Source organism: Triticum urartu, chromosome 4 (assembly GCF_003073215.2).
Source record: "Triticum urartu cultivar G1812 chromosome 4, Tu2.1, whole genome shotgun sequence".
Lineage (NCBI taxonomy): Eukaryota > Viridiplantae > Streptophyta > Magnoliopsida > Poales > Poaceae > Triticum > Triticum urartu.
Window position 1 is genome coordinate 22,090,895 of NC_053025.1, and position 17,818 is coordinate 22,108,712.

At 47.7% G+C, this 17,818-nt stretch overlaps 1 protein-coding gene across 1 annotated transcript; it reads left to right on the top strand.

Annotated features, from left to right (window-relative positions):
- Nucleotides 1-11,673: 11,673 nt before the first annotated feature.
- On the top strand, nucleotides 11,674-17,279 carry LOC125550378 (myosin-binding protein 2-like). The gene is made up of 4 exons (XM_048713362.1): nucleotides 11,674-13,473; nucleotides 14,409-14,900; nucleotides 15,009-16,371; nucleotides 16,652-17,279. Exons 1-3 carry the CDS (start codon nucleotides 12,633-12,635, stop codon nucleotides 16,364-16,366), a joined length of 2,691 nt encoding a protein of 896 aa, XP_048569319.1. The 5' UTR covers nucleotides 11,674-12,632; the 3' UTR covers nucleotides 16,367-16,371; nucleotides 16,652-17,279.
- Nucleotides 17,280-17,818: the final 539 nt, after the last annotated feature.

Sequence of the window (17,818 nt, forward strand, 5' to 3'; positions counted from 1 at the left end):
TTTTTTTTGTAATGTTATTGTGGAATGTAATGTTTTGTATCGATTCTTCCATTTAACTTGTGCTCAGTGATGGCCAAATTTTCCAGGTGACTGGTGTAGTGCATCTACAGTTTTTCTGGAGATCTCTTAACCATTCATTTTTTCAGAGGACCATTTATTCATTTAGCTCTTCGGATTGCATGAGGATTGTGCATCTCCACATTCTCGACTGAATGTTTTTCCTTTGTTTCTTCATAATGTGTTTCGGCATTTTTCTTGGATTCCTTTATAGATATAGCCCAGTGGTCAGTGCCTAGGTCATGACTTGTCTTCAGGTCCAAATTCAACTTCTTGCTCTAGTACGTACTGATTATCTTTCACCGATGTATATGGGTCTCCATTCTGATCAAATGGATCACCAGTTTGCAGCTTTTGCTTGCTGATCTTTTTCAATGCACGATATCACCAGCTTGCGAGTGTCATTGATCGAGCTGATCCGTGAATTTTGAACCCTGCTGATCTTGTCACATCTTTTTTCTGCTGTCTGTAATCTTTGGCTGTGGCACAAATCAAAGGAGTAGATCTCTCTACCTCTTGCAGCTGGTGTATCTTTGGCCAGACCACTTCATATCAAATGAGAGGATCGCTTTAGTTTCCGCAGTTCGTATCATCTTGGGAATAATTGACTTGTTTTCTGCCTGCCAGCTATGAGAGTTGCCCCCAAACATGCACATAATGAGTTGCTGGTAACTTGCTAATAACTTGGCTTCCATGAGCAGAATGCAGATTGTCTCTTTCGGTTTTGCTAAAAGTCAGGGCCCAAAAATGCGACTAAATCTAAATTTGTTTTTCGGTTAACCGATGAATAGGGCTTCTCTATTTTTATCTCAAAATGTTTTGCGCTGTACATGATCGTAGCCTCAACCTCTTGCTGCTGACAGTGGCTTGACCGCAGCTGAGCACATCGCTTGATCCATTAGACTTGAAAAACAGCATGCTATCATCAACGAAAAAAAAGTTGGTTCACTGCCTGGGCAGTGGGAGCCATCACAATACATTGCAAGTTTGATGATTCACTTCCGAGTTTTAGGAGTGAAAAACAGCAGGTTATCATCAACGGAAAACAAGTTGGTTCACTGCCTGGGCAGTGGGAGCCAACATTGCAAGTTTGATGATTCACTTCTGAGTTTTAGGAGGCACGGCGCTGCTAACAAGAACAAGTACGGACCCTACTTCGCTTGGTTTCATCGTTCTCTGAGGATATATCTGACGGTTAGGTATGAACCAAAAGAAAGCGCCCGGGTCTGCCGGGTCATCTCCGTCCGGAGGTAGTCGTCGCGCGCCCACCGTAGGGCGTCCGCGTCGGAGAAGTCGCATCGGGCTATCTCCTCGTACTCCGGGGGAGACTGGGCTCCGGCTTGGGCGCGACGGCGGCGGAAGGGCACGACGCCGTTGGTGGCCTCGAGCTACTCGGCGTGACGGCGGCGGAAGTAGGGCTCCCAGAGCGGGCTGTCGGGGACGTAGCGCGGCCCCTCCCTCGCCGCCCGCGGCAGAGGCGTGAATACGCGCGATCTCCGCACGACGCGCCGCCCCGGTGGGCGGTGGTGGCACCGGGACCTCGCCGGCGCTGATTCTCCACGCCCCGAGCACCCGCATGTCCGGCGGGACTGGGTACTCGGCCTTGAAGAGGAGCCGAGCTTCGTTTTCGTGAAGGTGGCGGCGGCCGAAGCCGTTCGCCGTCGCCTGGGAATCGTTCGGCCATTTCCATGAACTGAGACGGCGAGGGGAGAAGGAGGAAGGGGAGATAGGGCGCGTCGGCGGTGTAGACTCTGTGCGTGCCACCGGCGCGCTGGGGTCGGCTTATATAGGCGGAGGCGGCACGAGCACGCGTGGCATGCGCGGGGACGCGCGTCATCACGCCTTCACTGTGCCGCCCGTGAGGCATCAATAGCGGAGGCTGACCGGCGCGGCAGCGCGTGACATTGATTCGCCGCGGGAAACGAGGCGATGAGGACGACGAAGCAGCGAGAAGCGAGATGAGTCGCTGGCAAGGAGGGCCCACGGCTCTTTCGCGCCAAAAACGATTCGCCCGGCGCCTCTGAGCGCCCCCCAGCGCGTTGGGTTCGGGTTGGGTCCGCCAGCGTCAAATTCGGCCCGAGCCGGCGAAATTTAGGCCCTTGGGGCACGACTGGGCCGATTTTTTGACACCGACGGCTGAAAAGTCACCTAGGGGGCTTTGTTGGGGACGCGGTTGGAAATGCTTTTATAGTACCGTTTAAGCTCTCCGACATGAAAGGTGGATGCGGAATCATGTGTGTTAACGACATGGTACAACCTCAGTTCCAATTATGAAGCACTAAACATCGGAAATTCAGGAGCTGAATCATGCATGCCTCTTTGTCGATTGGCATAATAATTGCTTGCTTGGCTTTTTTGATACGTACTGGATATCTTTTCTCTGCCCGGGCTTACACGTGCATGCACTGTGGGTGTGATCATGCCCCAACATGAATCTTGCTCCTAGCAGATGCAAACGTAGTCTCTGTCGAATCATTCCGTGCCCAGAAGCCTAGAATGATGCGTGCTCTTCTCTTCTTGTCACCGGCACATTGATGCCTTGAGGAATTTCTTAGTGGGCGTACTTACGTGCGAGCAAAGTGGAGAGAGTTTTATTATAGTTAAACGTTCGAGGGTCTATTACAGCTGAAAGCAAAAGTCATTCCGTAATCTCCATTGAGGCTAATTTTTGATCGACTATTTGTTATTCGCACGAGGATTGTGCATCTCCACATGCTCAACCGAATGTTTTTTTTCTTTGTTTCTTCATGATGTGTTTCTGCATTTTTGGATTTCTAAATATTTGTCTTTTTAGATATTTCAAATGGACGATCATATACGGATGTATATAGACATATTTTAGAGTGTAGGTTCACTCATTTTGCTCCGTATGTAGTTACTTGTTGAAATCTTTAGAAAAACAAATATTTAGGAACGGAGGGAGTACATCTCAGTGACTAGTCAAATTCAACCTCTTGCTCTAGTACCGTGGTTATCTTTCACCGATGTGTATGTTCAGAACACCTTTGGTCTCCATTCTGATCAATGGAATTACCAGCTTGCAGCTTTTGCTTGCTGATTTTTTCAAGGCACGATATAACAGAAAAGAAAGGGAAAAATAAACAAAAAAATAATAACAGTGTCTGATCGAGCTGATCCGTGCATTTTGAACCCTGATGATCTTATCATATCTGTTTTCTTCTGCTGTTTGTAATCTTTGGCCGTGGCACAAATCAAACGAGTAGATCTCTCTGCTTTTCGCAGCTGGCGTATATTTGGCCATATACCAATTATGTATATCAAATGAGTGGATTGCTTTTGTTTCCGTGGTTCGTATCATCTTGGGAATCATTGAGTTGTTTTCTGCCTGTCAGTTATGAATGAGTTGCCCCTGAAGACGTACATACATGTCAGAGTTGCTGCTAATAGCTTGACTTTCATGAGCAGAACGCAGATGACACTGGTCCTGTTTTGCTAAATGCCAGCTGCCTTGGACAAAAAATTTCTAGAGGCAGTCGAATTTATGCTTTGCGCGAGGCTGGCGGTGGACCAATGTGAGGCATCGAGGGGGAGGGCGAGGGGGGGGGGGGGGGGATATCTGGTGCACCGGTGCTTGTGGTGCTACCGGTGCACCGAACTCAAGTCGCACATTTTAAATATTTGAATTTTTTAAAAAAAAAATGTAGCACATTGACACAACATTAATGAATATTGTCACAAAATTTCAAGACGAAATTCGAAACACAACTCCTAAAACAAAAATGACAAATTCAACACTAAATAGTATGTAAGATAAGTTGGGCTTTAGATTTGGCCCATTATCACATTGATGTCAATTTTGTTATTTTTGTATCTCAAAAAATATTTCAAATTTAGATACAAAATTTTATGACGACATACATTGATGTTATGTCAATGTGCTCGATTTTTTTTGGAATTTTAAAAATGTTGTACGGCATCCGGTGCACCAGTAGCACCACAAGTGTTGGTGCATCGGATACGTTCCCGTGTGGGGGGGGGGGGGGGTGTGGGGGGGGGGGCAGGGCAGGGCAACGAGGCGGTCCTGGGTGGCTGGGAGGTGGTGCGGGAGGAAGACAATGAAGAGTGGCGGCGCGATCCTGACCGTTGGATGAAGATTTGACGGCCCAAAAATTTGGTTTGTTTTTCAGTTAACAGATGAATAGGAGGCCCTATCTTTATCTCAAACTGTTTTGCCATGTACATGACCGTAGCCTCACCCCTTGCTGCTGACAGTGGCTTGACGGCGGCTGACCCACATCCGTTTAAGCTTTCCGACATGAAAGGTGGATGCGGAATCATGTGTGTTAGAGAGATAGTACTACAACCTTAGTTCCAATTATTATGAAGCACTAAACACCGGAAATTCAGGCATAATTTTAATGAAAAAAGTCTCTGTCGAATCATTCCTTCCGCAGCCTAGAACAAACAATGCAATGGGGTTCTTCTCTCGTCGTCCCTGAGACCTGATGTCTCGAGGAATTTCTTGGTGGGCGTACGTACGTACGTGCGAGCAAAGTGAAGGGAAGCTTTTAGAGGGTTATAATCTACTACAGCCGAAAGCGAAAGTCATTCCGTCACACTCCCCTTCCATTGGGTTCAAGCCAGACCGGCAGAATCTCCATCGAGGCTATTTTCCTTTCATTTTTGACCGACTATTTGTTGTTAGTCGCATGAAAAAAGTTTGCTTTTCTGTCCATCCTCGTCAGCCTGCCGTCGCGCCCTTCGATGTTGCGCTTCACCGACCCGACCACTGAACCACAAGTCGTTGATGTTTTTTTTAATAAAGGATGAATTTTATTGGCTCAAAATGAATCATCCTAGTTGACGTTTCCGTCGTGTTGCCTTGCCGGCCGGCCCTATCTGAGCTCTCCACACCTCGTTGTTGAGGCTTCAACCGTCCCTTCAAAGTTATTGTCCCCTTCTTTAGGGCCGGCAAGCCTGCTCCCCCCTCCTCCCATGCACCTTTGCACCCACATCCATCAACCTCCGCCGTCGCCCTTTGTCAAGCCGCCGCCCACCACCAGCCGAACTGCCACCCATGATGGGTGTTGCTACTACCATGTCGCCTCGTTGTCCCGCCCTGTTCGAGCCACTGCCTCCACCTCGCCGTTGTGGCCCCGAGCCCCCGACCATCCCTCTAAACCTTCATCCCCTTCATCAGGGCCGACGAGCTCCCTCCACCCTCGCACCCTTGCACCCTCACATGTCAACCTCCGCCCCGCCTCTACAGGCGGCGCAACGGCGTCCCGCCTCTGGCTTGTTGCTTGCTCACCCTCAGTCGATCGTTGCATGACAAAAATCAATTGAAACCGAAGACTACCAAATGTGCTATTTTTGTAAAATCCACTTCTTGTGAGGAGATCATCTTGGACTTATTGAAGACAATAAGAACAACACTAAGAAAATACTCACTTCGTTTCTAAATATAAGTCATTTTAGATATTCCAATGAGGGACTACATACGAAGCAATATGAGTGAATCCACACTCTAAAATATGTCTATGTACATCCGTATATAGTTTGTATTGAAATCTTTAAAAATGTTTATATCTAGAAACGAAGGGAGTATCATATATTGTATTAAACACTTCACTTCTCTCCCCGATTTTCCCCAACCACTATTCTTATACTTTCTTCATTTATGTATACTTCCCCCCTTTCCTCCATATAAGCCGCCTTGATCCAACGAACCCAAACTCCCGTCCCCCGCCATTGATCTGTCGTCGTTGGCTCGTTGCATGACGTGCATTTCCATTGGATGTGCGCTTGAATAGCTGGCTCGGTTACATGAATATCATCGTCTTCATCTACGATGCACGATGGACGATGCCATGCCTCAGCCTCCCTTGTGGTCTACATGAACAGTGTCACATACGTACTACGTAGCTGTACTGCAAACTAATAGAGATCGGTGACAACACCGTACACCGATGAGCCTGAAAATGATGTACCAGCAGCAGCAGATATATACAAGGCATCATGATCACACGGTTCAAACGAGTTGGCAGGTCGGTGGTACAGCTACAAACCGTGCTGCATTTGTCAATTACCAGTGCATCTCTGTCCCTCTAAGTCGTGCCGCCGTTACTCGGCGACTGCGCGTGTGAGGATTTTTTCGGATACGTAAGAGCATCTCTAGCAGATCCTGTAAAATCCTAACTCGCACAAACCGTTTACAGGTCGACAAAGATCTTGTTTGCGGGTCGAAAACATGGGCGACAAAACAAAAACTGTATATAAAACTGCATAATTTAAAGTGTGAGGATCTTTTCGGACACGTAAGGCACCTCCGTTCCCACGGATGACCACACGTCCATATCTTTTGTTGCGCCGACCATGTCTGTACGTACATCTGCGTAGGTCGTTTGCGTAGGTACCAGATTATAGCTTTTGAAGAATCAAGACGAATGGTATACATGCACTGCTCTGCTCTCAGGCAAGATTGAACACTAAAAAGGTGCATGGTCGGCGCGTATAAGAAAGAAGAAGACACCTTTGTCAGTTTTGAAAATGAGGACCAACTGTGCTTCGAAAGTGAGAGAATGTATCTGGCTCACCAGCATCAACATCAAGAAAAACAGACAAATCATAGCTAGAAACTGTAATTTTTAAAGTTACAAAAAAATCTGAAAAAAATACACATCTATTTATTTATAATATACTGCTTATCGTCGGAGATGTCAACGACCTTCATGCTGGCAGTGCTGGACGGCCTTGCCTCCAGGTGGATGGCCGCTTCCGCACCTCCGCTTCCTCATCGGAGTCAATCTCGGCGAAGATCTCGTCGAGCTCACCTCCGCGTCCGGCTTGATGGAGTCGAGGATAGTCTGCTGCTCGGTCACCTCCTTCGCTTGGGCCACCTCAAACTCCGCCGGCACCTCGGACATGGCGAAACCCGCAACCAGAGACACCGAATCTGCCTCTTCCTTCTCCGGCTCCGCATCGCACCATGGCCTCGTCTTGCTTCTACTCCTCCTCCTCCTCCTCCCCCTTCTCCTCCACCACCACCACCTCTTCCTTCTCTGGCTCCTGCAAATCCAAAGTTAGGCCGGCTGCGATCCTGGCTTCGCGCCTAGCCCGGGTCTGCTCAAGGAGCTGGAGCTCCCGCCCCAGCGTGATCATGGCGTAGGTCGTGACCCGGCGCCGGGACATGGCTAGCGGCGGACGACGAGTGGAATGTGGCGGCGACGGATGGGAGGGAAGGGAAATGAGGAGGGGGTAGGGTTTGGGTGCCGGCGTCCGGCTTAACTAGCTGAACTAGGGCTCTTGGGCGGCGCCATCAAGAATAAGAGAAGACGCCCGCTGGACCGAAGGGTTTTAGAGTGTTTTCGCGTGTGTCCCAGCGGTCAGTCCGACGTGGCAGGCACGCCCGGGCCTTCCCATATCCGCCTCAAATTTGGGCTGGATATGAGGACTGTCGGTCAGGTCGGACGTATAGAGCCGGTACGAGGAGCCCATCTAGGACAGTTTTTCGACCGAGTCGTCCTCACGGGCGTATAGGGAGTGGGGTGGGGAGCCTGACTGTAGATGCACTGAGCTCCTTAGGTTTGGAGCCTCCTATTGTGTAGGGGCTGTTGGGGTCGCTCGAGGCCTCACCTTTAAGAGTGTGTGCATGGTTTTTGTTTGTTTATTTTATTTCTTTTTCAGTCTTTTCTCTCTTGTCTTGTCTTTCTATTTTTTTATCTTTTTCAAATTTTAATTCATGAATATTTTAATTTTGTGAATTTTTTTTAAATTTATAAAAAGATAAGTTTGTAAATATTTTAAATTTTTGTGAACTTTATGTCAAGTTTGTGTTTTTTTTAATTTGCAACATTTTCAAAAATCTAAGATTTTTTTAAAATCCATGAAAATCTTTTAATTTAACGAACTTTTTTGAATGAAAAAAGATAGTTGGCTCTTTATAAGGTAGCAATGGAGCGAGTGAAAAAAAAGCTAAGCAAGCGGATGGATCAGGTAGTCGAGCTGAACGAGCGAGAGCTTCGTGGGCCGGTCCATGTAACTTTATATCAACAATTTCATGGTTTCAGCGTGAAATAGAAGCTCCCAAGAGGCTCGCATAACGACCATGAAATGTGAGGCGGTGTCAGTGAAAAATGTTGTGCTTGAAAATGTCTGTAGTAAATAGACAATGTTTCAAAGAGGAAAGAATCGACAGGTCCGGACTATAATGAAATGCGGTTCTGAACTTTTGAAAGCTTTGATCTGTGAGTATGAATAACCCAAAGCGGTTGAATAGTACCGAAAGGAAATCTTCGATACCAAGGCTTAGAGAAACTCATACAAAGGGAATTGATTTTGGAGACTTTGAATCAGGATATGTTCTTGGAGTTCAAACCAAAGTACTTGCTTGTGCCCCTCATCATATTATGGCTGTCGTATACTCAATGTTAATTTTGGATGCACTAAAAGGCTGGAAAATATATACTAAGAGCTTGATGGGGACAACAACTAGAAATGTTTTTCGTGGTGTCACAAATGATCTTCCACTTAGCCACCTGCATATGAAAAATAACCCTTAATCCTTGAAATGAACTCATTGAATTCATTAGTTCTCTCAAATGGTTTTGTCATAAATCATGAAAATAACTAGGATATGGTGCGAAGATGCACTTACAGCCTAGGACATGCGCTGGAGGCATGTGCGCACAACTACTGATCAAGTAAGTCATAAATCAGTGTTACATTTTTAACAGTATTTTACAACCTTCTCCATATGGTTGCTAATGCCACATGAACTAAATTCCCGCACTCCATATGAATGCGTGTGCACGCGAGCGGGCGAGATTGGGTGGGGAGGGGTGCTTTTGATATTTCCAGCTCTTTGGTTTTAGTCGATTAAATAAGCAAACCACTAGTTTTGGTAAAGTTCACATGATACATTAATTCCAAGGGACATATATGTTCCTGTGCTCCATGAGCGTTGGGAGGAGGGAGGCTTTGAATATTCAGTTTTGCTAAAGCACATCTAGATGTGCCATAAGTATTGCACATCTAAGTCCTACGTCATTGATCTTACGTCGAGATTCGTGTGGATATTTCTCTTTTTCTTTTTTCTTTTCTCTTTATGTTTGATTCACTCACTTAGATGTGCAATAACTAGAGCACATCTAGATGTGCCCTAGACACACCCTTGAATATTCCCCGCTCTTTCTTTGAGTTGATGAAATGGGCAAATCACTCGATAAAGACAATAAATGCATCAATTCCATGTGACGTAAATTCCCGCGTTCCATGCACCAACTATTGCAATTGACAAAATCCTAGCCACCAAGGTCCTCCGTCATCGTTTCCCATGGTTCCCGCCAATCTCCGGCAGCCTATTCGATGATAAGAGGCAGGAAACGCTAAATCTTTGGTTGGTATATGGCATAGGAGTATCGGCGGTGGAGGCTACGTCATTTGGAATGAACATCTACCGGCTTCGTCCCCATCTTGGGTTGGCGTTCGACCCTTTGTAGCCGATATCAAGGAGCTAGTGGTGTGTTTTTTTGGTTTCGCCTGCTTTGTCCTATGGTAATCACCATTGTCTTCTCCCTCGCACTTTTGGCAATGAAGCATGGTTTTGATGACATGTCGTGCAAGCAGGTGGTAACCACAATGCGTCAATGGTTCAAGTTCTTCACCTCTTTTGGCGGGCGTTGGGAGGAGGGAGGCTTTGATTATTTTCAAGTGAAATATATTCCCGCGCTCCATGGGCGTCGGGAGGAGGAAGGCTTTGATTATTTCCCGCTCTTTCTTTTAGTTGATGAAATAGGCAAATCGCTTGTCTCAATAAAGACAATAAATGCATCAATTCCATGCGACGTAAATTCCCGAGCTCCATGCACCAACTATCGCAATCGACAAAATCCTAGCCACCAAGGTCCTCCGTCATCGTTTCCCATGGTTCCCGCCATCTCCGGCAGCCTATTCGATGATAAGAGGCAGGGAACGCTAAATCTTTGGTTGGTATATAGCATAGGAGTATTGGCGGTGGAGGCTACGTCATTTGGAATGAACATCTACCGGCTTCGTCCCCATCTTGGGTTGGCGTTCGACCCTTTGTAGCCGATATCAAGGAGCTAGTGGTGTGTTTTTTGGTTTCGCCTGCTTTGTCCTATGGTAATCACCATTGTCTTCTCCCTCGCACTTTTGGCAATGAAGCATGGTTTTGATGACATGTCGTGCAAGCAGGTGGTAACCACAATGCGTCAATGTTCAAGTTTTTCACCTCTTTTGGCGGGTGTTGGGAGGAGGGAGGCTTTGATTATTTTCAAGTGAAATATATTCCGGCGCTCCATGGGCGTTGGGAGGAGGGAGGCTTTGATTATTTCCCGCTCTTTTCTTTTAGTTGATGAAATAGGCAAATCGCTTGTCTCGATAAAGACAATAAATGCATCAATTCCATGTGACGTAAATTCCCGAGCTCCATGCACCAACTATCCCAATCGACAAAATCCTAGCCACCAAGGTCCTCCGTCATCGTTTCCCCTGGTTCCCGCCGTCCCCGTCGACGTATTCGATGATAAGAGGCAGGGAACACTAAATCTTTGGTTGGTATATAGCATAGGAGTCTCGGCGGTGGAGGCTACGTCATTTGGAATGAACATCTATCGGCTTCGTCCCCATCTTGGGCTGGCCTTTGACCCTTTGTAGCCGATGTCAAGGAGCTAGTGGTGTTTTGGTTTCGCCTTCTTTGTCCTAAGGTAATCGCCATTGTCTTCTACCTCACATTTTTGGCAATGAAGCATGGTTTTGATGACCTGCTGTGCAAGCAGGTGGTAACCACAATGCGTCAACGGTTCAAGTTCTTCACCTCTTTTGGCGGGCGACTCATGTAGGTATTCAAGACCTTTGGTGTTAGTACGAGGTATAACCTTTTGTGTTTTTTCTCTTTGATCCGATGTAGCATTTTGCTTCTAATAATCTATAAAAATCAAATGGCTTGTCTAAAAAATCCCAGTGTTCCGAACAAGATCCAGGTCCACTATTAGGGCTCCTTTGGTTCAAAGGAATTTCATATGATTTCCGGAGGATTTGGACCGTTAGGATTTTGTTTCTACTGTAGTCGTTTGATTCGCATGACTGAAACCCTCAGACTTCTTGATATAATTCGTAGGATTCATTCATACTACATGCTCGAAGGATTTTTTTTTTCATCCATTCAAACTTCTTGATATAATTCGTTTGTGTTTTCTGTGCTATCAAACACTCTTGCATCCAAATTCCTATAGAATACAAGAGGACATGGCACTATTGCTGTGTCTTTTTCTATTCCAGAGTTTTGAGAATCCTAAATACGGTTGATTTTTTTTTCAAATGCTAAATCATCTCACCACTAGAGCAGTTGATCGGGCGACCCTCACTCGTCCACACTCCAACAAGTGGCGCTGGCATCCAGGACAAGAAAATAATAAGAGGAAAAAAAAACACTTTGAGCCTCAGCTGGCTTAAAAACTAGTAGCAGTACCCAGTGCAGGTCAAAGACGGCAAGAAGAATCCCAGAGGTGCCACCACGTTCTTCCCCCTCCAGATCGTCGCAGTACATGTCTCTGATCCGGTCGTCTTCGGCCACGGGATAGATTCATAGATAAACTACTACTCCGTGCTAGCAGGTCCAACCCGCCGTGCCATTCTCCTCCCGGTGCCGTCCGTCGCGAGTCTGAAACGAAGACGAGCCAGCCGTGCGGCCGACGCGACTGACGGCCAGCAGCGGCATCCGTCTCGCCGTCCGACCGCGACGCCTCCGGAGAAAAGCCGCCAGAATCTACCACCACTGCCACGTTCTACAAACAAGAGCGGAAAATCTACACGGAGATCTATCCATCTGCCACACGAACCCGCGACGCGGCCAGAGAGGGAGTGATGACACCGCCATCGCTACCGGGAGAGGAGGAGACGAGCTCGCGCAGCGCTGCGCGTCGTCGCCCCCAACGTTCACCACCGATCATTTGCTATACCGATTAATTACGGGCATTATACGCCTTAATGGCGAGGATTTACCAGCGGCCAGCCCAGCATCGCCACTGACCCCAGCCGAGCACCTTTCCTCCTTCCTTTTTATTCGTCTCCCCCTCGACATTCCGCTCGTCTCCTCCGCCTCCGGCCCGTCCGTCCTCTCCACCAAACTCCTCCTCCCTCCTCCCTCCGCCCCCCTCCTAGACCCCTCCTCCCTCTTCCTCTGAAAACCGGCGCTCACGATCCTGTCGCCATCCTCCGTGTCGACAGATTCCGCCCCGGCGTTCGTTCTTGGCCACCCTCGCTCGCCGCCCCGCCCGGATTCCCGTTCCCGTCGCAATCTGCTGGGGAGTTGTTCTCTTTTGTTCTTTTCCGTTCTTGTTCTTTTCCTCCATGAAACCGGCTCCTCATTCCTCTTCGTCTTCTTCGTGAGAGTGGTTCGGTTGGTTGGTCGGTCGGTCGTTCCACCAGAAATCGCATTGCCCTGTTTCCCGATACTTTTTCCAGTCAAAGAGGAATTTTTGTTGTGCTTTCTTCGGTTCCACGGCGAGTTCTGGCGGCGGGGCCGGCGTGTCCGTCTATCGATCGGTTGCATTCCCTCCGGTCGCCGGGAGACAGAGCCGCGGGGAGATTCGATGGCCTCGGAGCCGGCCGTGGCGTCGGGCGTGTGCGGGAGGAGCGGCCGGGCCGCGCGGCTGCTCGCCCGCGCGCTCCTCGAGTGGATCCTCATCGCGCTGCTCCTCGCCAACGGCGTCTTCTCCTACCTCATCGCCCGCTTCGCCGCCTTCTTCGGCCTGCCGCCGCCCTGCGCGCTCTGCTCCCGCCTCGCCGTCGACAGCCTCTTCGACGCGTCTCGCCCCGGCGCCGAGCCCCTGCGCCGCGTGCTCTGCGACGGGCACGCCGCCGAGGTGTCGCGCCTCGGCTACTGCCGCGCGCACCGCCGCCTCGCCGACGCCGCCGACATGTGCGAGGAGTGCGGCGCGGCGGCGCCGTCCGGGAAGGCGCTGCTGTCGTGGATGAGGCGGAGCGAGCTCGGCGAGCGGGACCTCGCCTGCGCCTGCTGCGGCGTCGCGCTCGAGAGCGGCTTCTACTCGCCGCCCTTCCTGCTCCCCACGCCGTCGGCCGCGGCTCACGACCCGGGCCGCGGCTGCGACCAGGACGGCCACGGAGACGTGGTCTTCGTGTCCGAGGACGGCCCTGTGATCGAGCTCTTCGACGAGAAGCCATTGGTGGAGGATGATTCCATCGGTGTCATTTCAGCTCACCGCGCTGGCACTGCCGGCAGCGTTGAGCGACTGGTGCCGCTTGAATCCATCGACTCCTTGGCCGTCGGTGTGCCTGAGCTGTCATCTCACCCCAGTGGTGAAGGGGAGGGAGCAGTTGATCATGTGGCCGTGGAGCAGGACTATGTGGTGCCGGAGAGGAAGGTTAATGCCACCGAGGAGAAATTTTTGGTGGCCTCTGATGCTCAGCACTGTAAGTAATTATTTTTCATTATAAATTTATGAATTTATCCATGCTCTTGCTATAGTAATGACATATCTTTTCAATTGCACATTTATTTACTGTGCCAGCCATGTGCAGTGCATATCTGTTTGTTATGCCAGTGGTTTCAGTGGAGTAGAATAGACAGTACTATTTCTTGCCAATTGTTTCCTGACTATTCTAGATATGATCTTTGAGTGTTCTTACCTAGACTTGTTATGTAAGTCATTTTAGTAAAGTAGAATAGACAGTATTGTTTCTTGCAAATTGTTTTGTGACTATTCTGGAGATGATCTTCCTACCTAGATTTCTTATTTTAGCTGATCCATCCCATGTGATATGCTAGATTTTTAGCATCTGTATTGATGAACCTTTAATGAACTAAAGAATAACTGGAAGTGTCCTTGATAGCATGAAATGGACCTCTTATACACATGCTCTTGCTAATTGCAAGAATAACTGGAAGAATAACCTTATAAGTTCTTTATATCCAATTTATACATGATCTCGCTATAGTAATTACCTATCTTTTCAATTGCTCCACTGCACGTTTATTTACCGTATATCTGTTTGTTATGTAAGTCATTTTACTGAAGTAGAGTAGACAGTATTATTTCTTGCAAATTATTGTGTGACTATTCTGGAGATGGTCTTTAAGTGTTCCTATCTAGACTTCTTATTTTAGGCTTCTAGCTGATCCATTCCATGAGATATGCTAGATTTTAGCATCTGTATTGATGAACCTTTGATGGAACTAAAGAAAAAACGGAAGCGTCCTTGATAGCATGAAATGGACCTCTTAACTAAATAGAAGCGATTCTTGTCAACTAAGGTCCTTTTAGTTGTCAACAATTTTAAGTGCTGATAGTTTTGCTTATTTAACATTAATAAGAGAAAAACATATTGATTTTAAATTTTACACGCAGCTCCTCAGATGAATAATGGATTGAAAGAGATGTCATCATCAGAGGATGAGCAAGTTGAACAGGGCACTGTGGAACATGAATTGTTTTCCATGCCATCTGATACCATGGAGCATGGATTAGTTGTTGACAAATCTGATGGAAATACTGAAGAGGTGCTGGTTCAACAAGCTGGCATAAAGGATGAGTGTGACGCTATGCCAATGGAAGGTGGGCCACATGACGTAGAGGTTTCGAACGAGAACACTGAGGAGAACCAGGTTCAACAAGCTGAGCTGAGTCAGGAATTGGATTCGGTAATGATACATCCCAGGGAGCATGTCGATGAAGAATGTGAAGAGGAGAAAATATCACTGGCCGAGTTGAAACAAGAATTGGACTCCGCGGCACTTGATTCTTGGGAACAAATTACTGAGATTTCAAGTGAGAACATTGAAAACCATGTTGAACAGCCTCAGCTGAACCATTTATCCACTTTTATAGCAGCAGGCGAAGGTAAAATATTAAGACTATAAGAGTTTGTTTCTACCTGTTTACTGCATTTTGGTTGACTTGTTTAATATGATTGGCAATTTTTGAAACAATTCTTATTATTTTGAACAGATGATATTGAAGTTGATCCAACTGAGGATCTTCTACCAAGCTTGCACCAACTTTCTGATGGGCATTCAATAAGTTCAGACAAATCATCTTCTGACTGCAGTGATGTTGAAGATAAGAGAGTTTCTGATACACCAACTGATATTGAAGATATCAGTTATTTACAGGAATTACCAGACCCTAAAGCAGTGACTGCTGATACGAGGTCTGTTGATTCAAGTGTGGCTAATATGTTCACTGATCTGGAAAGCGTTGAACTGGTGAGTGTTGATCAACTCAAGTCTGCTTTGGGAGCTGCCCACAAGTCATTGAGTACGCTATATGCAGAGCTTGAAAATGAGAGGAGTGCAGCAGCTATAGCTGCTGATGAGACCATGGCAATGATAAATCGCTTGCAAGAACAGAAAGCTGCAATGCAGATGGAGGCGATGCAGTACCAGCGACTTATGGAAGAGCAGTCGGAGTATGATCAAGAAGCACTGCAGAGGCTGAATGATCTAGTTGTAAAGAGAGATAAGGAGAGGCAAGATATGGAGAGGGAGCTCGAACTGTATCGCCACAAGATTCATCTCTATGAGGCGAAGGAGAGGAGGAAAATGTCCAGGCACAAGGCCGATGACCAGAATGGATCATCCTCAGCTTCATCAAGTGCTGAGGACAGTGATGACCTTTCCCAAAGTTTCTATGAGGGCGATGAGTCTGCCCATGGTCTGAATGGAAGCAATGGCAGTAGTCCCACTGATGTTGTTTTACATGAAACTGCTAGTCATATTGTTACACTTGATGGCTCGCTAGCTGACTGTGAGGAAGAGAGGCTCTCCATATTGGATCAGCTGAAAGTGCTAGAGGAGAGGCTTTTCGACCTCGAAGATGAAGAATCTGATAACTTGAAGATGGACAAGCATTTCACAGAAGATAACCATTCAAACGGTGCCTCAAATGGTTTCTCTGATGAGGACGTCACCTTCAAACTTCATGATAGTAGAAAAGGCGTAAGCAATGGAGGAAAGAAGCTCCTCCCTCTGTTTGATGATACTACCATGAGAAATGGGAGTGGCCTCCTAACAAAGCAAGTTACCGTCGCAGATCCTTCAGCAGAAGTCATGCTGGAACTTGCCAAGGAGCAAGATAAGCTGGCGATTGCCAGTGAGATTGATCAAGTCCATGAGCGCTTGCAAGCTCTCGAGGCCGACAAGGAGTTCATAAAGCAGTGCGTGAGGTCCTTGAACAGAGGAGGCAAGGGTTTTGTTCTTCTTCAGGAGATCTTGCAGCATCTTCGGGACCTCAGAAGGATCGAGCAGCGTGCAAGGAACAACTCTGGAGAAATCTCGCCCCACTATCTGCATCCTTACACGGATTAATAAAGGTAAAGAAGCGCGCACTTTTGCTTATTGTCTGCTAAATATTGTATTGCACATGGAGTATGGTACAATCATTGTTTCTTTGTTTAGACCATAAGAGGATTAGTTTAGTGCAACTTTCACAAGTTCATTAATTCCATGCTCAATGGATAGACAGTATACCAACACTTTCCGAAAGGAAGCTATGCACTCCACATTCTCTTTGTATACAATGCTTAAATTTTCACCAAACTTTCCCGCCTAACGCGACCACATTCTGGCCTGATTGATTGTTGTTGCTTACAGATAAGCGCCGAGGCCCGCGATCGTGTTTGTCAGCGACAACGCATCAAGATGGAGATACCAACAATCAGAAAAAGAAAGTTTGCACACCACCGACAGCAACAACAGCGAGTGAAGAGGGAAGTTTGCCGACTAGCTAGCTAGCATAGTCAGGCGAGAAGTTGAGAAGCTGGGCTCTGTCATCTCGGGAGGAGAAGGAGCTCCCCCTTGGGTAGGTCGGGTTCGGCATATCGCCGTCGGAATTCGGACGGCGGATCATGCCGCAACCCTGCCTTGTAAGGTTTTTTTGGTGGACCGCTCTCCCCCCCACGTTGTGTCGTTTAATTTGCAATCTTGTGGGGTTTGTGTTGCGAACTTTTGCCCGAGGGCGAGACGGTTGGTGAGCCGCCCACCCCCCCATGAGGTGTGTTTCGTGGCAGAAATCATGGCTTTGCGAGAGAGCTTCCGGGGTCCATGAATTAATTAACGTGGAACAGGCCAGCGCCAGCTCTATAGGATGAATGAATGAACACAAAAAAAGAAAAGAGAGGACATTTTTTAAAATTTTGGCTGGCCTCAGTGGGCTTTTCCGCTGTATAAATCCCAATAGTTTTATGTGAAATGTGAGGCTGGTTTTGGGTGGTGCTTGGCATGATTGTGTGATGAGGAAGGAGCATTGCTGTGGATGTGGCTCCGGCTTCCCTTTCACTTTTCTCCTTTGATTCTGGGTTTGGGTACTGTCTAGTCTACTAACTAGAGCTTCCTTTTTCACCTTTTGATGATGAGATCCATGGGATGGACGCTGAAAGCAACGGGCCTGCGTTGCATGATTGGGTTTAGCTGTCCAGGATCATCATCATGGACGCGGCTCTGCTCACCGAACAATCTGTTGGTTGCGGTGGACCGGACCGGCCTGCACCAGCCCTACCATGTTGGCATGCAACTCTGCAGTGCAGTGCATGCATGAACCTTCTGCTCTGTGCAGTGCATCGTATCTTCTTTTCCGGTGGCACTGCTGCGGGCTGGGCACCGGACAAGAGGAGCCTCTTCTCCCCTTGGATCCATCGAGCGCGTGCCTTGTTTGCCACCGCAATCATCGGATGGTGTTTCGTTAGCGTACAGCCAGCCAGCTCGTTGGCGTCGGATCGGAGGCTGGATGTGTCACCACTCGTACCGTCCCTGTCGATCGAG